Raw genomic sequence first — 12234 nt, 5'->3', positions numbered from 1 at the left:
ATGCTGGCCTCCACACCCTGGCCTGAGGGACTGGCTTCTGTCCCTTTCTGTACTCCATGTCAAGAAGGATTCCCTGTGGCTTCCTCATGGGGTGGCAGCCTGGACGCCACTGCCTGACGCTAGAAAGTAGGAAAGAAGAGTGTAAAGGACTGGACAGGTCCAGTGGGCAGCAGAAATCTTGAGCTGAAGGCACTTAGGTTTGTTAGTTTGTTCAAAGAGTTAGTTTTAAGCATTGTATAAAGGCTCTTTGGGCTTCCACAGTCTGTAATATTATCAGGAATTGGCACTGACTAGCTTGGGGAAAATCAAGGGTTTTTTCTTTTTTTCTTTCCTTTTAACAACTATCTTCTCGCAAACCTGGGAAGGCAACAAGGTGTTACGGAGTGCAGGTGTTGGCCGAGGGGTGCTGTTCTGATGTTCCCGAAGGATGGTGATGTGTGCATTTGCACTAATTGTCTCTGCAGGGTCCTGATGGCTTCCCAGGCATCTGGCCCATCGGTGTGGCCAACTGGGTACCTGGCTCTTCACCAGATGGTCTTTCCTTGAAGAACTGGAACGTGTATAAGAGTCAGGGGAACAGTGTGATGAGTGGCTCCTGATGGGACAGGAGCATGACTTCCCCTGAAGGGTGCCAGGTCCTGGGGTACTTGACCAACCTCTTCTGCAAGTGGGTGTACACGTGGCATGGAGGTCTGCACAGTGACTCCTGGGGCTGTAGAGCAGATCCTTCACAGGGGGTCTGTGAGGCACCAGGGGGCCTTCTCCTGGAACAGGCACCATGCCTGTGCCACAGCGTGGATGCTGGCCACACGGCTCTGCAACCACCAGGAGCTCTGGAACGAAAGTGAGTGGGCAGAGGCAGGGCCACAGACAGGCAGCCCCGGGTTCCAGCTCTAGCCAAGCATCTACTGCCGCCTGGCTTCCAAGTTCTCTCTTACCCTTTCCGAGCCTCCCTTTTTTTGTCTGTAAACAGGGTGTTATCAGGTTATTGTGAGGATATTTGCAAAATGCCTTATACCTGGTAGGGATCCAATAACTAGGAAAGTTTGTGATGCTGTGACAGACACTATTCCAAAATAAAGAAATAAGATCCCCTTTCTCCTTGTGAAATAGTCACACATAAACTCAGAAGCTAAAAGTATTGAGGTTGTTTATTGCAAAGTGTGGCTTTGAGAGACTTTAGAGTAAGTATTGCAAATATCGGTGTGTGAAAGAAAAGTTCTGTGAATCATTCAAAGGTGTTTCAGGAGGAGCAGGTGTCAGGACTACCCAGGAAGAAGGAGCCCTTGGAAGATGGAGCTGGTAAGGTGTTTGCTGAAGTACCTTGGCAGATGTCAGTCAGCCCTGGGGTCATCGGGGTTGGGGATTCAGCCTCAGAGGAGGGACAGCAAAGCACGCAGCCCGTCTGGTCCGGCAGTCTGCAGCTTACCTTCCTCCTTTTCTAGCATATACCCCCACCCTGTCCTTATGCTTGTTCGTCAGCTGTGCACGTCAGCTCTGGCATCTCTCCTGGCCCGGCTGAGACACTCCAGTGTGAAGGCCACCACTGTAGCCCCATGGGCTGCACGTCCCCCTCCCTTTCAGAACAGCGTCTCTGCTTGCCTTGATGTTTGATGCCTGGGATGGTGGGGAAGCTGCCTGGGGCAGAATATGGGTGGGCGGAACTCAGTGAGCAAGCAGGCCTGCCCTGTCAGGCCACAGGGGTGAGGCTAAGGGCCATCTTTGTGGAGCCTGGAGGTGAGCACAGTGGGGCGTCAGGGTGGCCAGTGGACAAACCACTCGCTCTTCCCAGCCATACACTGAGTGATACCTCACATGCTGCTGGACAACAAGAATGTCCTGTTAGCGGAGACCCCTGGCCACCAGACAGCAGACACCATACTCTTTTATACCCAGGAGAACAGGGGCTTGCTCAGAGCACTTGATCATTGTTAGATCTTGATGAAGACAAAGGATAGCGCTTTTAGCTTATGGCGCAGAAGAAGTCACCTGGATATAGACAACCTCTTATCTGAAGAGGTTTTCAGTGTACAGTCTTTGGTAGTAAGTCCATCACTTTTTATGTACCCTCTGTGTGAAAGTCCTCGAGGTAGGCTCTGTGGTGTGACCATGGACAGGGGGCCACCCACCCCTCCAGTGACCCTGATAAATGAGGGATTTCATTTTTATCACAACCGCAAACAGAACTAGCAATTAATGGCTTGATATATGCCAAGCCCAGCATTAAATCTCTTATGTAGATGATATTACAAACTTGATATGCCACCCACCATTTTACAGAGGACAGAACAGGTCAGTGAGGCACATGGCCAGTGAGCAGTAGACTCACATTCAGACCCTGACCTTATAGCCTGTGGAAGCCCAACTCAGAAAATACCATGTTTAACTAGCATTGAATCGTAAGTGGGCACAGCATCATGTTGAATTTTGGATTTTTTTCCTATGTGGAAAAGACATATTTTGATTGCATATAATTTCAGAATATTTACCAATTAGTGTTGCTGGAGATACAAATCAGGAGAGATGTCCTGATCCTGTCTGGCTTGCTGATGTCCATTGCAATCTAGATGGTGACTGGTTCACCCAGCTGACCTGCCAAGTGGATGGTGTGTAATTAATCCCTGCAGGTCTTTGGTTACTAACCAGTTCTGGGTAAGTCCTACCTGATTCTGTTGTACCAGGAGCAATGGACGGAATGTGTTCCCCCAAATTGAAAATATACTTGGCACTGGTGGATGTGAACGTGATTACTCTTGGCAATTGTGACTTCCTGTTTTCAAGATAAAAGACTTAGAGAGATTTATTGGAAATTTTTCAGAAGGCTTCTGTGAGCCTATCACATGTGACTTAGAGAAAACACTTAAATAATTTCATTGCAAATGAATTTGAACCATATGGATAGTTTTTCTTAATGTGCCCTTTGGCTTAAAAGAGGATTACCAGATGATCTATTAAAGATGTTTGATGGTATGTATAACCCCGAATATTAAAGAAAGGAAATTTTCAAATTGCTTATTAAAAAAGATTGTGGTTGGGTTTTCTAACCCAAAGGTCTGAAAGAAGGCTGTGTTTAGAGGGGTGGTACTCTCACTTGACTGTGTGGTTTTTCATCAGTGACCTCCATGCAGTCTGGGAACAGTTCCAGGGTGCAGTCTTGGGGAGGGGACCTGTCTTGCTCATTTCCCACCTACTGAGTATACTGTCTGGCCTATTAAAAAAAATACACAAATATAATGCCTACTGTGCCAGACATTGTGTGCCCACTCTGAAGGGCTGGTCAGGCAGAACCTTTGTGCTAACGCTTTGTTGGGTTGATACCCAGGGGGAGAGCAGAAATTCAAGGGGCCTAGTCAGATGCAAATGGTACTTGGCTCATGGTTGTTGAATTCAGGTCCCTGTTGGCACTTCACTGTGTGGCTCTGGGTCAGTCACTGCACCTCTTTGAGCCTGTTTTCTCATGGGGGTTACGACATCTGTCTACTTAAGTGGGAGCTCTTGTAAAGAAAATTAAAATAAATCACATGTGGGCTGTGACAAACTGAAATTCTACATAAGGCAGGCAGTGTGTGCGGCTGGACGTAAGGGCTGGCCTCAGCCTCCCTTCCACACCTGGAGAGGCCTGGCTGCATTCTCAGACCTGATGTGCAGTGGACGGAGAGCAGGCCAGGGCCTGGGGTGACCTCTTTCACACCCTTACTTCAGAACCGGTGGAAACTCAGATTCAGAAGCTATTAAAGTTGAGGGGGCAGCTACCATCCCTGCCACTGGGCCATGTGGCGGGTGTTTGGTGGACCTGGCATGGGTTAGGACAGAGCCAGAGGTTGGGCACCTCAGGCAACCAAACTTGTGCCATCCGGGACCCTACTCGTGTCCTTCGAACCAAACTCCTTCTGCCTCCTCAGAGACCCTGCCACGTAAGGACACTTTGGTGGTCTTTCTCCTCTGTGCTGTTGTTTCAGTATTTTACTGTTGCCTGTCAGGCATCGTTGGTCCCGGAGCAGAGACCTGCAGCCCTCCCCAGGGCCCAGGGGTGACAGTGCACACCCAGGAACACTTTCCATGGCAGCAAACATGCGTGGAAGCGTCCCAGGGCTGGAGCAGGGCCACAGAGAACACTGTCTCTGTCCAATCATTTATTTTCTAGCTGACTCCTGTAAGACCCAGCCACGTGTGTGTTCTCGGTGGATTTGCCCATTTTGCTGGAGATTATCCCAGAACTCCCATGCTGTGGGTTGCTTTCTGCAGTGGGGGAGAGCGTGGCTGTGGGCCACAAAGGGCTATAGAACAGAGCTGTGGAGGGTGACTTTGAGGACGGTCAAGCCAATGACAGCACCATGGACGTCTGTCCCGTTTCCTGCTGCCCCGGGAAACACTATGGCAGTGGTGGCTGGGCAGTGACCCTGTCAGCTCCACCTGAGCAGCCAGCAGTGTGTGTGGCTTGGGGCAGCTTGAGCAGCAGTCACCTCTCAGCCCCACATCACTGGCAGGTTTCCATGAGGGGGTATGAGCTTCTCATGAAAGTAAACTAAACACCATATATGATTGGCAGAGGTCATTTGCACCTTAGAGGCTTTTTTTAAACATAGTTCTGATGCTTGGCCAAAGCTGGGCACCCCATGAGATCAAACCCCAACCTCAAGCTGTTCACCCTTAGGCAGTCTGTGGTATCACCCATGAGAGGGTCTTCTGTTAAAACTGAATTTTGTGTGTGAGGTGGTAGTTTGTATTGGAGGCCCACAGAGGGGAAAAAAATGACTTAGGAGATGTAAAAACAGAATAAAGCCAAGCTTGTTGCTTCCTTTAAGTTTTTTTCTCTCAACATCTATTCTCAGGCTCTTGGCTCATATAAAGTCTATTTCATAACTTTGCATAAATCTGAAAATGACATGAACACTATTTCTGCAGAATTAAACTTGGTTATGTATTTTGTTCTGATGAATGTCCTCCAAAAATCTGCTCACTTTAAAACGCAAACCAAATGTCATGGTTGATAAATGAGACTATGCATGCTGCTCCTTGTCCAGATTCTGCTTTTCTTAAGTAGATTTTGTAACACATTTTCCTCAATATTAAAAAGAAGTTATTCTTACCGTAACCCCACACAAGTTCTACTCATAAGTGACACATACTGATGAAGAAAATTCATGTCCACTTCTGTGACGCCATCACCCACGAGCAACCCAGACACTTAAGATTTGCAGCCGGATTTCTAGAAACATTGGACATCACACTGTTATAAATATGAAGCAAGAGATCCCCATTGGGAAGGCATAAGAAAAATCAAATCAGAAGATTAATATAATAACTCACAGGATTTATTAACTCATGAGATTCATATCCATATTAACCCATCCAGTTAATCAACGCTGGGCTACCAATGAGTTGGACTTTTAGAACTAAACACTTTAGGTAAATTATTTACTTTTGAACTACATAAATGAGCATATATGTCATGTCCATAGCTGCTGGATGGTCCCTAATTTTTATAGAGGCTAGACCTTGAAACTGAGTTGTCAACTCTTAACTTGGAACAAAACTGAGATCAGTTTAGTATAACCCATGAAAGTGGTTACACTAAAAACTCCAGGATGGTAGGCGGAGTTTCATATAGTTAGCCCACTGCATATGCTATTGGATTAAAAACAAAAAAATCTTAATAATTCCTATTTTAAATATTGGGAAAAATATTTGTTGAACCATAACAGTATTCTCTTAGTAACTGTTGTAACTGTTAGGAATGGGAGTGCCCAGTGACTGATCAGGTAACTCCCCGTAATGTACAAAAGGACATATTCCTTTGGATTAGACCCAGGACATGCAGCCAGGTGTATGGTTTTTCAGAGTAATAATCTCCAATGGCTATTTATGTAGTGTGCTAATTGAAGCTCACACGAACTCATGACATTAGATTTTGTTTTTATATCTTTTAGCTGGGAATTTTCCAGTGTAATAAATTAGATTTGATAAAATTAAATCAGATTTGATGGTGGAGTTAATGGATATAGTGGAGGAAGCCTGCCTGGGAAGTAACTGGTTTGCTTAACAGACAGGTGCTCATTAGCCTAACTGGATCTCCAAATAAGGGCTAGAATGAGACCTCTCCGTCAGAAATGGGCAATGTAGTTGTCTCACTGTCCATGTCCCCAAACCTATCAGCTCTTCATTGATATAAAAGCAAAACTTCAAACATTAAGTATGGGCCATCAGGGTGCAGTGCTTTGAAAAGTTAACAATGGGTGTTTCTTGAGATTGAGTCACTTAGCAAGAGGATTTCTCAAAACTGATTAAATTAGCAAGAAGGAAACAATAGAGGTTGAGGATAACAGCATGGTTTGACTGGAGGGGCAAGACAGACATGTAAGAAAGAATAAGATCAAAACCAGAAATCAGTTAACATTTAGACTTTAGTGATCCACCTTAAAGACAAAGAAAGCCTGTCTTTCAACCTTATAGTGGAAACGCTTCTTGGAAGACAGCTATAAATAGCACACAAATGTGTTTGCTGTATATTTTTGCTGACCTGCAGCTCTCACCAGAGAATACATAGTTTTGGCCTTAAGGAGGCAAAAGGAAATAGATGAAAATAAAGATCGTGAAACATCTCAGACTTCTGGCTGGTGGTCTCACACATGGTATGTTTTCATTTTAAGTTCTTCTGACCTCTTGGTCTGAAATGAGGTGCAGAGCGTGTGCATGGAGTGTCATATTCTTGGGAAGAAAATGTTCTTACTGGAATTGATTCCCAGAAACACATGTTTTAAGCCCAGCTACTAATTGCTACGTCTCAGCCTTTAGACAGGTGTTCTATTCTCGATGGTAGACTCTAAGGGGTGTGTAATCGCTTCTGTGTCGTGTCCTCTTTAAGAAAAGGAAGTGCCAAACAAGCCCTTGCGTGTCCGCGTCCGATCCTCAGACGACCGGCTGTCTGTTGCGTGGAAGGCACCACGCCTGTCCGGAGTCAAGAGTCCACGCAGATCACGAGGTTTTCTTCTGGGCTATGGAGAAAGTGGCCGGAAGATGAATTACGTTCCACTGACAAGAGATGAGCGAACACACGAAATTAAGAAGCTGGGTGAGTTTAATGTTCTTGGCATTCAATGTTTTGCAATCATTTCAATATTTAGAGACTCATTCATGAAAGATCATTGCATTTCAGTTGTAATGTTCATTTTCCAGGTATTACAATTGTTCAACATTTTACTCCTCATTCTCCCCTCTGTCCGTGCCCCCATCCTTTTAACCTTCAGTTAGCAGCAGGACAAGGCTGCCCTCCAAGTGCCATTTTTCCGGACATGAAAGGGGGTGAACACTGTTCTTATCTTGGCTCTGCTCTCATTGTTTTGCTGTTTAAACTTTGTCTTAGATCCTAGGGTATTGGATGGGTGCCATCAATATGAAATGTGGGGGCAGTTGATAACACCTGCAAATCAGGCCTGCCTTCCTCTCTCTTTGCAAACCCTCACTGGGTGAAAGAGGCGCTGGCCCTGGAACTGTGAAGGGAACATTTGCTGTGAGTGGGAGAGATTATGTATGTTGTTCCAGCTTGGATTGAGGCCTGTCCCTTGCTGGCCTTACTCACTGACAGGCCTGGACAGTGGACATAGGCCATGGTCCAAAAGGGGCAATGCTCATCCCTCATGCTTAGCACTTTCTTAGTGTGGACCAGCTCCAGTAGTTACAATGCTCCTGACTTACTCCCCCTTCCCTCATGCCTGCTTATTTACTTAATGAGTTTGGCAGGAGGCACTGGGTAAGCACGGGTTGGCCCCTTCATATCTCCTCTTGGGGGGAAGCCCAGCCACAGAGAGCACACTCTGCCCCAAGTCATGCAGAGCCCAGAGCTGCTGGGGCAGCAAGGCCTGCGATTTTGGGTTTCAGTACTAGAAAGTATATTTTCTCCCCGGTTCTCCAACTTAGTTGGCACCTGCAATAAAAATTCTGGCCCCGCTGCTTCCTTTCCTGTCATTTCCCAATTGAATCAGTACTCAAAGAAGAGGGTGTCATCTTTTGGGCCCTCCTGGAAGACTCCAGTAGGTCCAGCGGGCTCTGCACTTACTCAGGTGGGGCTTAGCTTCCAGCATCTGAGACAGGAAGGAGGCCTGGCTCCAGGCAAAGGCCATGAGCTGAAGGACTGTGTGCTGCACCAGAAGGGTGCCTGTGGCGCACCCTCAGTTACCAAGGCGAAATCTTCCCTCAGACATGACGAGGGGCAGGCAAATGGTGGGAACTAAGACTGGAGGGACCAGACAGAGGGCGGAGCCCAGCAGAGCTGTGCAGGGGTGGACCTCGGAGGGAGCTCAGAGAGCAGCCGGGGCGGGGGCGGTCTGCAGTGTGGAGAAGGCCAGCCGGTGCCCTGGGGGTGCAGCCCACTGCTCCAAAGGCACAACCACCCCGCATTCTGGACAAGCAGCCCCACACCAGGGCCCCCAGGCTGGCTGCCTGGGCTGTGTGGTGGGCACTGACCAGGGCAGATCTGAGCTGGTGGAGACACTGTGAGGAAGGCCAGGCTGGCTCCCCCTTGCAAGCAACCTCAGAAGGCACCGTGCTGTCCCCACTGTGGTCAGCCACCTGCTGAGACTCCTGGAAAAGTCCACTGGGTGCTCATGGCACAGGGTCAGCTGTGGCCTGCGGTGGGCTTTCTGTGGACTCCCCGTGGCACACGCAGCAGTGAGCCAGGCAGCGCAGCGAAGACATCTCAAGACAAAGGCTTCAGACTTCTTCCAGCTGAAAGAGGCTAGTCACCTCTCTGCCTCAGGAAGCCATGAGGGACTGAAGAAGCAAGCGGGGAAACCTGAGCTGTCCGTGCTTTTGCAGTGTTAGCAGCGAGACCTCAAGCTACAGGCTCAGTCACCTGGGGCCACAGGATAATGTGGAGATCCTTCGGTTGTTCACTCCTGAGCGGACCCCTCGCCCTGAGTAGGGGTCCTGTGCAGGTTATAGGACTCTGTTTTGGTGTTTCAGGCCAAATTCCACCCAGACTATTGGCAGAAGAACAGAGTTGCCGCTTTTGCACTTCTGATAGTGCTGGAGAGCATTTTTAAGTGGAAAGTTTTCATTGTTGTGAGTCTTTCATAGATGTCCCACATTAAAGTGTCACTTAATGTTGACAAGTTTTTCAACTGGCTTGTTCTGTTTGTCTTTTCATTTCCTCAGTAGTGAGCCCCTGACTAACTGCAGGATAGCAGAAGGGTTTCTTTTTTTTTTTAAGCCAATGGTGGAACCGAGGTCAGGGTTTGGCCCCAGCCCCAGCCTGAAGGAGAGTGCAGGTCTTTGTTGCAGTTCTGCTACGGCATGTTAGCTTTTGAATTTTCACCAAGTAAAAAACAATGAACTTGCCTTCGTGAATGACCTAAGAGGTTGTCAGAAAGAGGAAGGGGTCTCCCTGCACGTGTGCTCCTCCAGGATGGGGAGCAGTGGGTAAAGTGAATCCCCAGGGAGAGGTTGGAGCAGGCCTGCCATGTTACCTGATGCCTATCTCCTTATGTTATCGTTGGATGAGTTTAAATTCCTCTTATATCTGAGAAGCCATTCAAAATGTGGTATTGCAGAGAATGGCCAAACATTATAGAGACATGGAGAAAAGTGGGCCTGAGGTCTGGTCAGCAGAAGCCCCCCTTCCAAGTCCTTCATTAAACACGTCTTACTGGGCATCCTCTGTGGCAGGCCCCATGCCCAGCCCCGGGGTCCCAGCTGTCCCTCCCAGAGAGGCAGTGAACAGAGACAGAGCTCACCCGCGGAGGGCACCGGAGCCCCTCTCGCAGGCCCGGGAGGCAGGAGGTGCTGCTGCACAGCACGGGGTCTGAGAAGGCCACAGGGAGGACGGGGCTGTGGGAGGGAGGAGGAGATGACCAGCCCCAAGAGCTCAGATTGGGAGCCAGACTGTAATCAAGAACAAATGTGTGTCAGTGTGGAGTCTTCCCAGAAGGCATGACAGACCTTCCCAAGTGGAGCCCCTGGGGGTCCCGCACGTCACACTCCTGAGGTCGGGAAGCGAGCCCGCGTGGCGTCCCTGACAGGGAGGGTGGTGCCTGGGGCTACAGAGTCACTGGGCTGCAGAGGCCATGGCCATTTTGGAAATTTTATTTCCACCCTTTATTCAATAATCAGGGGCACCCAAAGAAGGCTGTTTGTGCACACCTGTGTCTTCGTTACATTGCTGTGATAAAGGTGGGTGCTGCACGGCCCGCTGGCGGGCACTGTCTTGGTCCAGGAAGAGCGCCTGGTCAGCTGGGGGCCCCGCGCCCTCCGCGCCTGCATCACTGAGCACCGCACTGACCTGGGTGTGGGACCCGGCTCTGCTGCTCAGTCCCTGGCCTCCGGGGGTTGGCTCACCCCTGCACCGGGTTCCCCGAATGACAAGGAGACAATGACAGTAGCTTCCTGGCAGGGCTGTCGTCAGGACTCCATGAAGAACTGACACGAAAGATCCCACAGAGCCGGGCTGTTACTGTGGCTACTGCGGTACACAGCCCTTCCCTCCTGACCGTCTTGGGCCAAGTTCAGTTTGGAGAACACAGTAAATCAAGAATCCGGGCATTAAAAAAAAAAAAGGAGAACTTCAATGAATACATCACAGACATGTAAAAATGTTGACTGTGGGATGGTTCTCGATCAGTGACGGGCTCCTGCTTTTCCCATTCAGCTGTCTATACACGCTCCTGGGCTGTGAGGTTGGATGGCAGGGATTTGTCCTGGTTGACCTTTGGCGTGGTTCTGCTGTCAACCGCACCAAGAAATTAGTAGACGGGAGGGGACTCCTCTGTTTAGAAGCTTAGTCTGATGTTCCGTGAACCCAAGTGTTACAAACTTGATTCCTTCCTTTTATGAAACCTATGTTTAAAAATTCTCTAGTAGAAGAAGGTCTGAGGGCCTTAGCCTAAATAATAATTTACTCCTGCCACAGCATGAGTTTCACTCGCCCTGTAGGTGGAGGCGGGGCAGGTTGTAGATGATTATCCTCTTCCCTTGCAACCTGCTTAGCCTACAGCAGCGTACTTTACATAAAGAGGTTCTGTATGTGAGGTTTTTGAACACAGGTCTCCTCTTATGTTTAAGTCAACATGCTGTTTGTAAAAACAAAAGACTTGTTTTCCCACTGCCCTGTGGAAGTCAGCAAGGCCAGAAGGAAGGGCGCCTGTGTACAAGTTTCCTTTGGGATCTTGGTGTCACCTTTGTTCGTTTACTCAGATATTACTTGATGGCAGAGCTACCTGCATTAGAAATATATCAGGTTGCCTCATTTTGATTCTTTAATTGATTAAGGCTGCAGGAAGCTCGGTCAGTCAGTAGAGTCTGGAGTTAGGCATTAGCAACCTCAGATTCAGAAAATTATGAGTCCTTCTGAGCGGTGTGCCCTTGGGCAAATCAATCAATTTTTGGGCTTTATGTCCTTATTTGTAAAATAGAAGGTCCAATTGAAGGATAGCCAAGGCTTCATCCGGGTCTCAGACTCTATGATTCCACAGTACTCAAGAGTAACAAATTTTTTTTTTTTTTTTTTTTTTTTTTTGATAATTATTTTTTATTGAAGGGTAGTTGACACACCGTATTACATTACATTAGTTTCAGGTGTACAACACAGTGATTCAACATTTATATACATGATAATTCTAAGTACCAGCTATCACCATACCAAGTTGTTACAATATTTTGACTATATTCCTTATGCTATACATTACATCCCGGTTGCTTATTTATTTTACAATTGGAAGTGTGTACTTTTTCTTGGTTGTTGTTGTTAGGGCATCTCTCATTTTTATTGATCAAATGGTTGTTAACAACAATAAAATTCTGTATAGGGGAGTCAATGCTCAATGCACAATCATTAATCCACCCCAAGCCTAATTTTCGTCAGTCTCCAATCTTCTGAAGCATAACGAACAAGTTCTTACATGGAGAACAAATTCTTACATAGTGAATAAGTTACATGGTGAACAGTACAAGGGCAGTCATCACAGAAACTTTTGGTTTTGCTCATGCATTATGAACTATAAACAGTCAGTTCAAATATGAATACACATTTGATTTTTATACTTGATTTATATGTGGATACCACATTTCTCTCATTATTATTTTTAATAAGATGCTGAAGTGGTAGGTAGATACAACATAAAGGTAGAAAACATAGTTTAGTGTTGTAAGAGAGCAAATGTATATGATCAGGTGTGTGCCTGTAGACTATGTGTTAATCCAAGCTAGACAAGGGCAATAAAACATCCACATATGCAGAAGATT

The 12234-nt window shown here is 47.3% G+C and overlaps 1 protein-coding gene across 2 annotated transcripts in view; it reads left to right on the top strand.

Annotated features, from left to right (window-relative positions):
• FNDC1 (fibronectin type III domain containing 1) overlaps positions 1-12234 on the top strand; it is a 90733-nt gene that overhangs the window by 34818 nt on the left and 43681 nt on the right. For both annotated transcript variants that reach the window (XM_036886755.2, XM_036886758.2), the window contains one exon: positions 6866-7072. In XM_036886755.2, coding sequence (XP_036742650.2) covers positions 6866-7072 — 207 coding nt within the window. The remainder of the gene's footprint in view (positions 1-6865; positions 7073-12234) is intronic.

Source organism: Manis pentadactyla, chromosome 12, assembly GCF_030020395.1.
Source record: "Manis pentadactyla isolate mManPen7 chromosome 12, mManPen7.hap1, whole genome shotgun sequence".
NCBI classification, from domain to species: domain Eukaryota; kingdom Metazoa; phylum Chordata; class Mammalia; order Pholidota; family Manidae; genus Manis; species Manis pentadactyla.
Note: the sequence above shows the minus strand (reverse complement) of the source record. Positions and strands in the feature narration are given on the sequence as shown.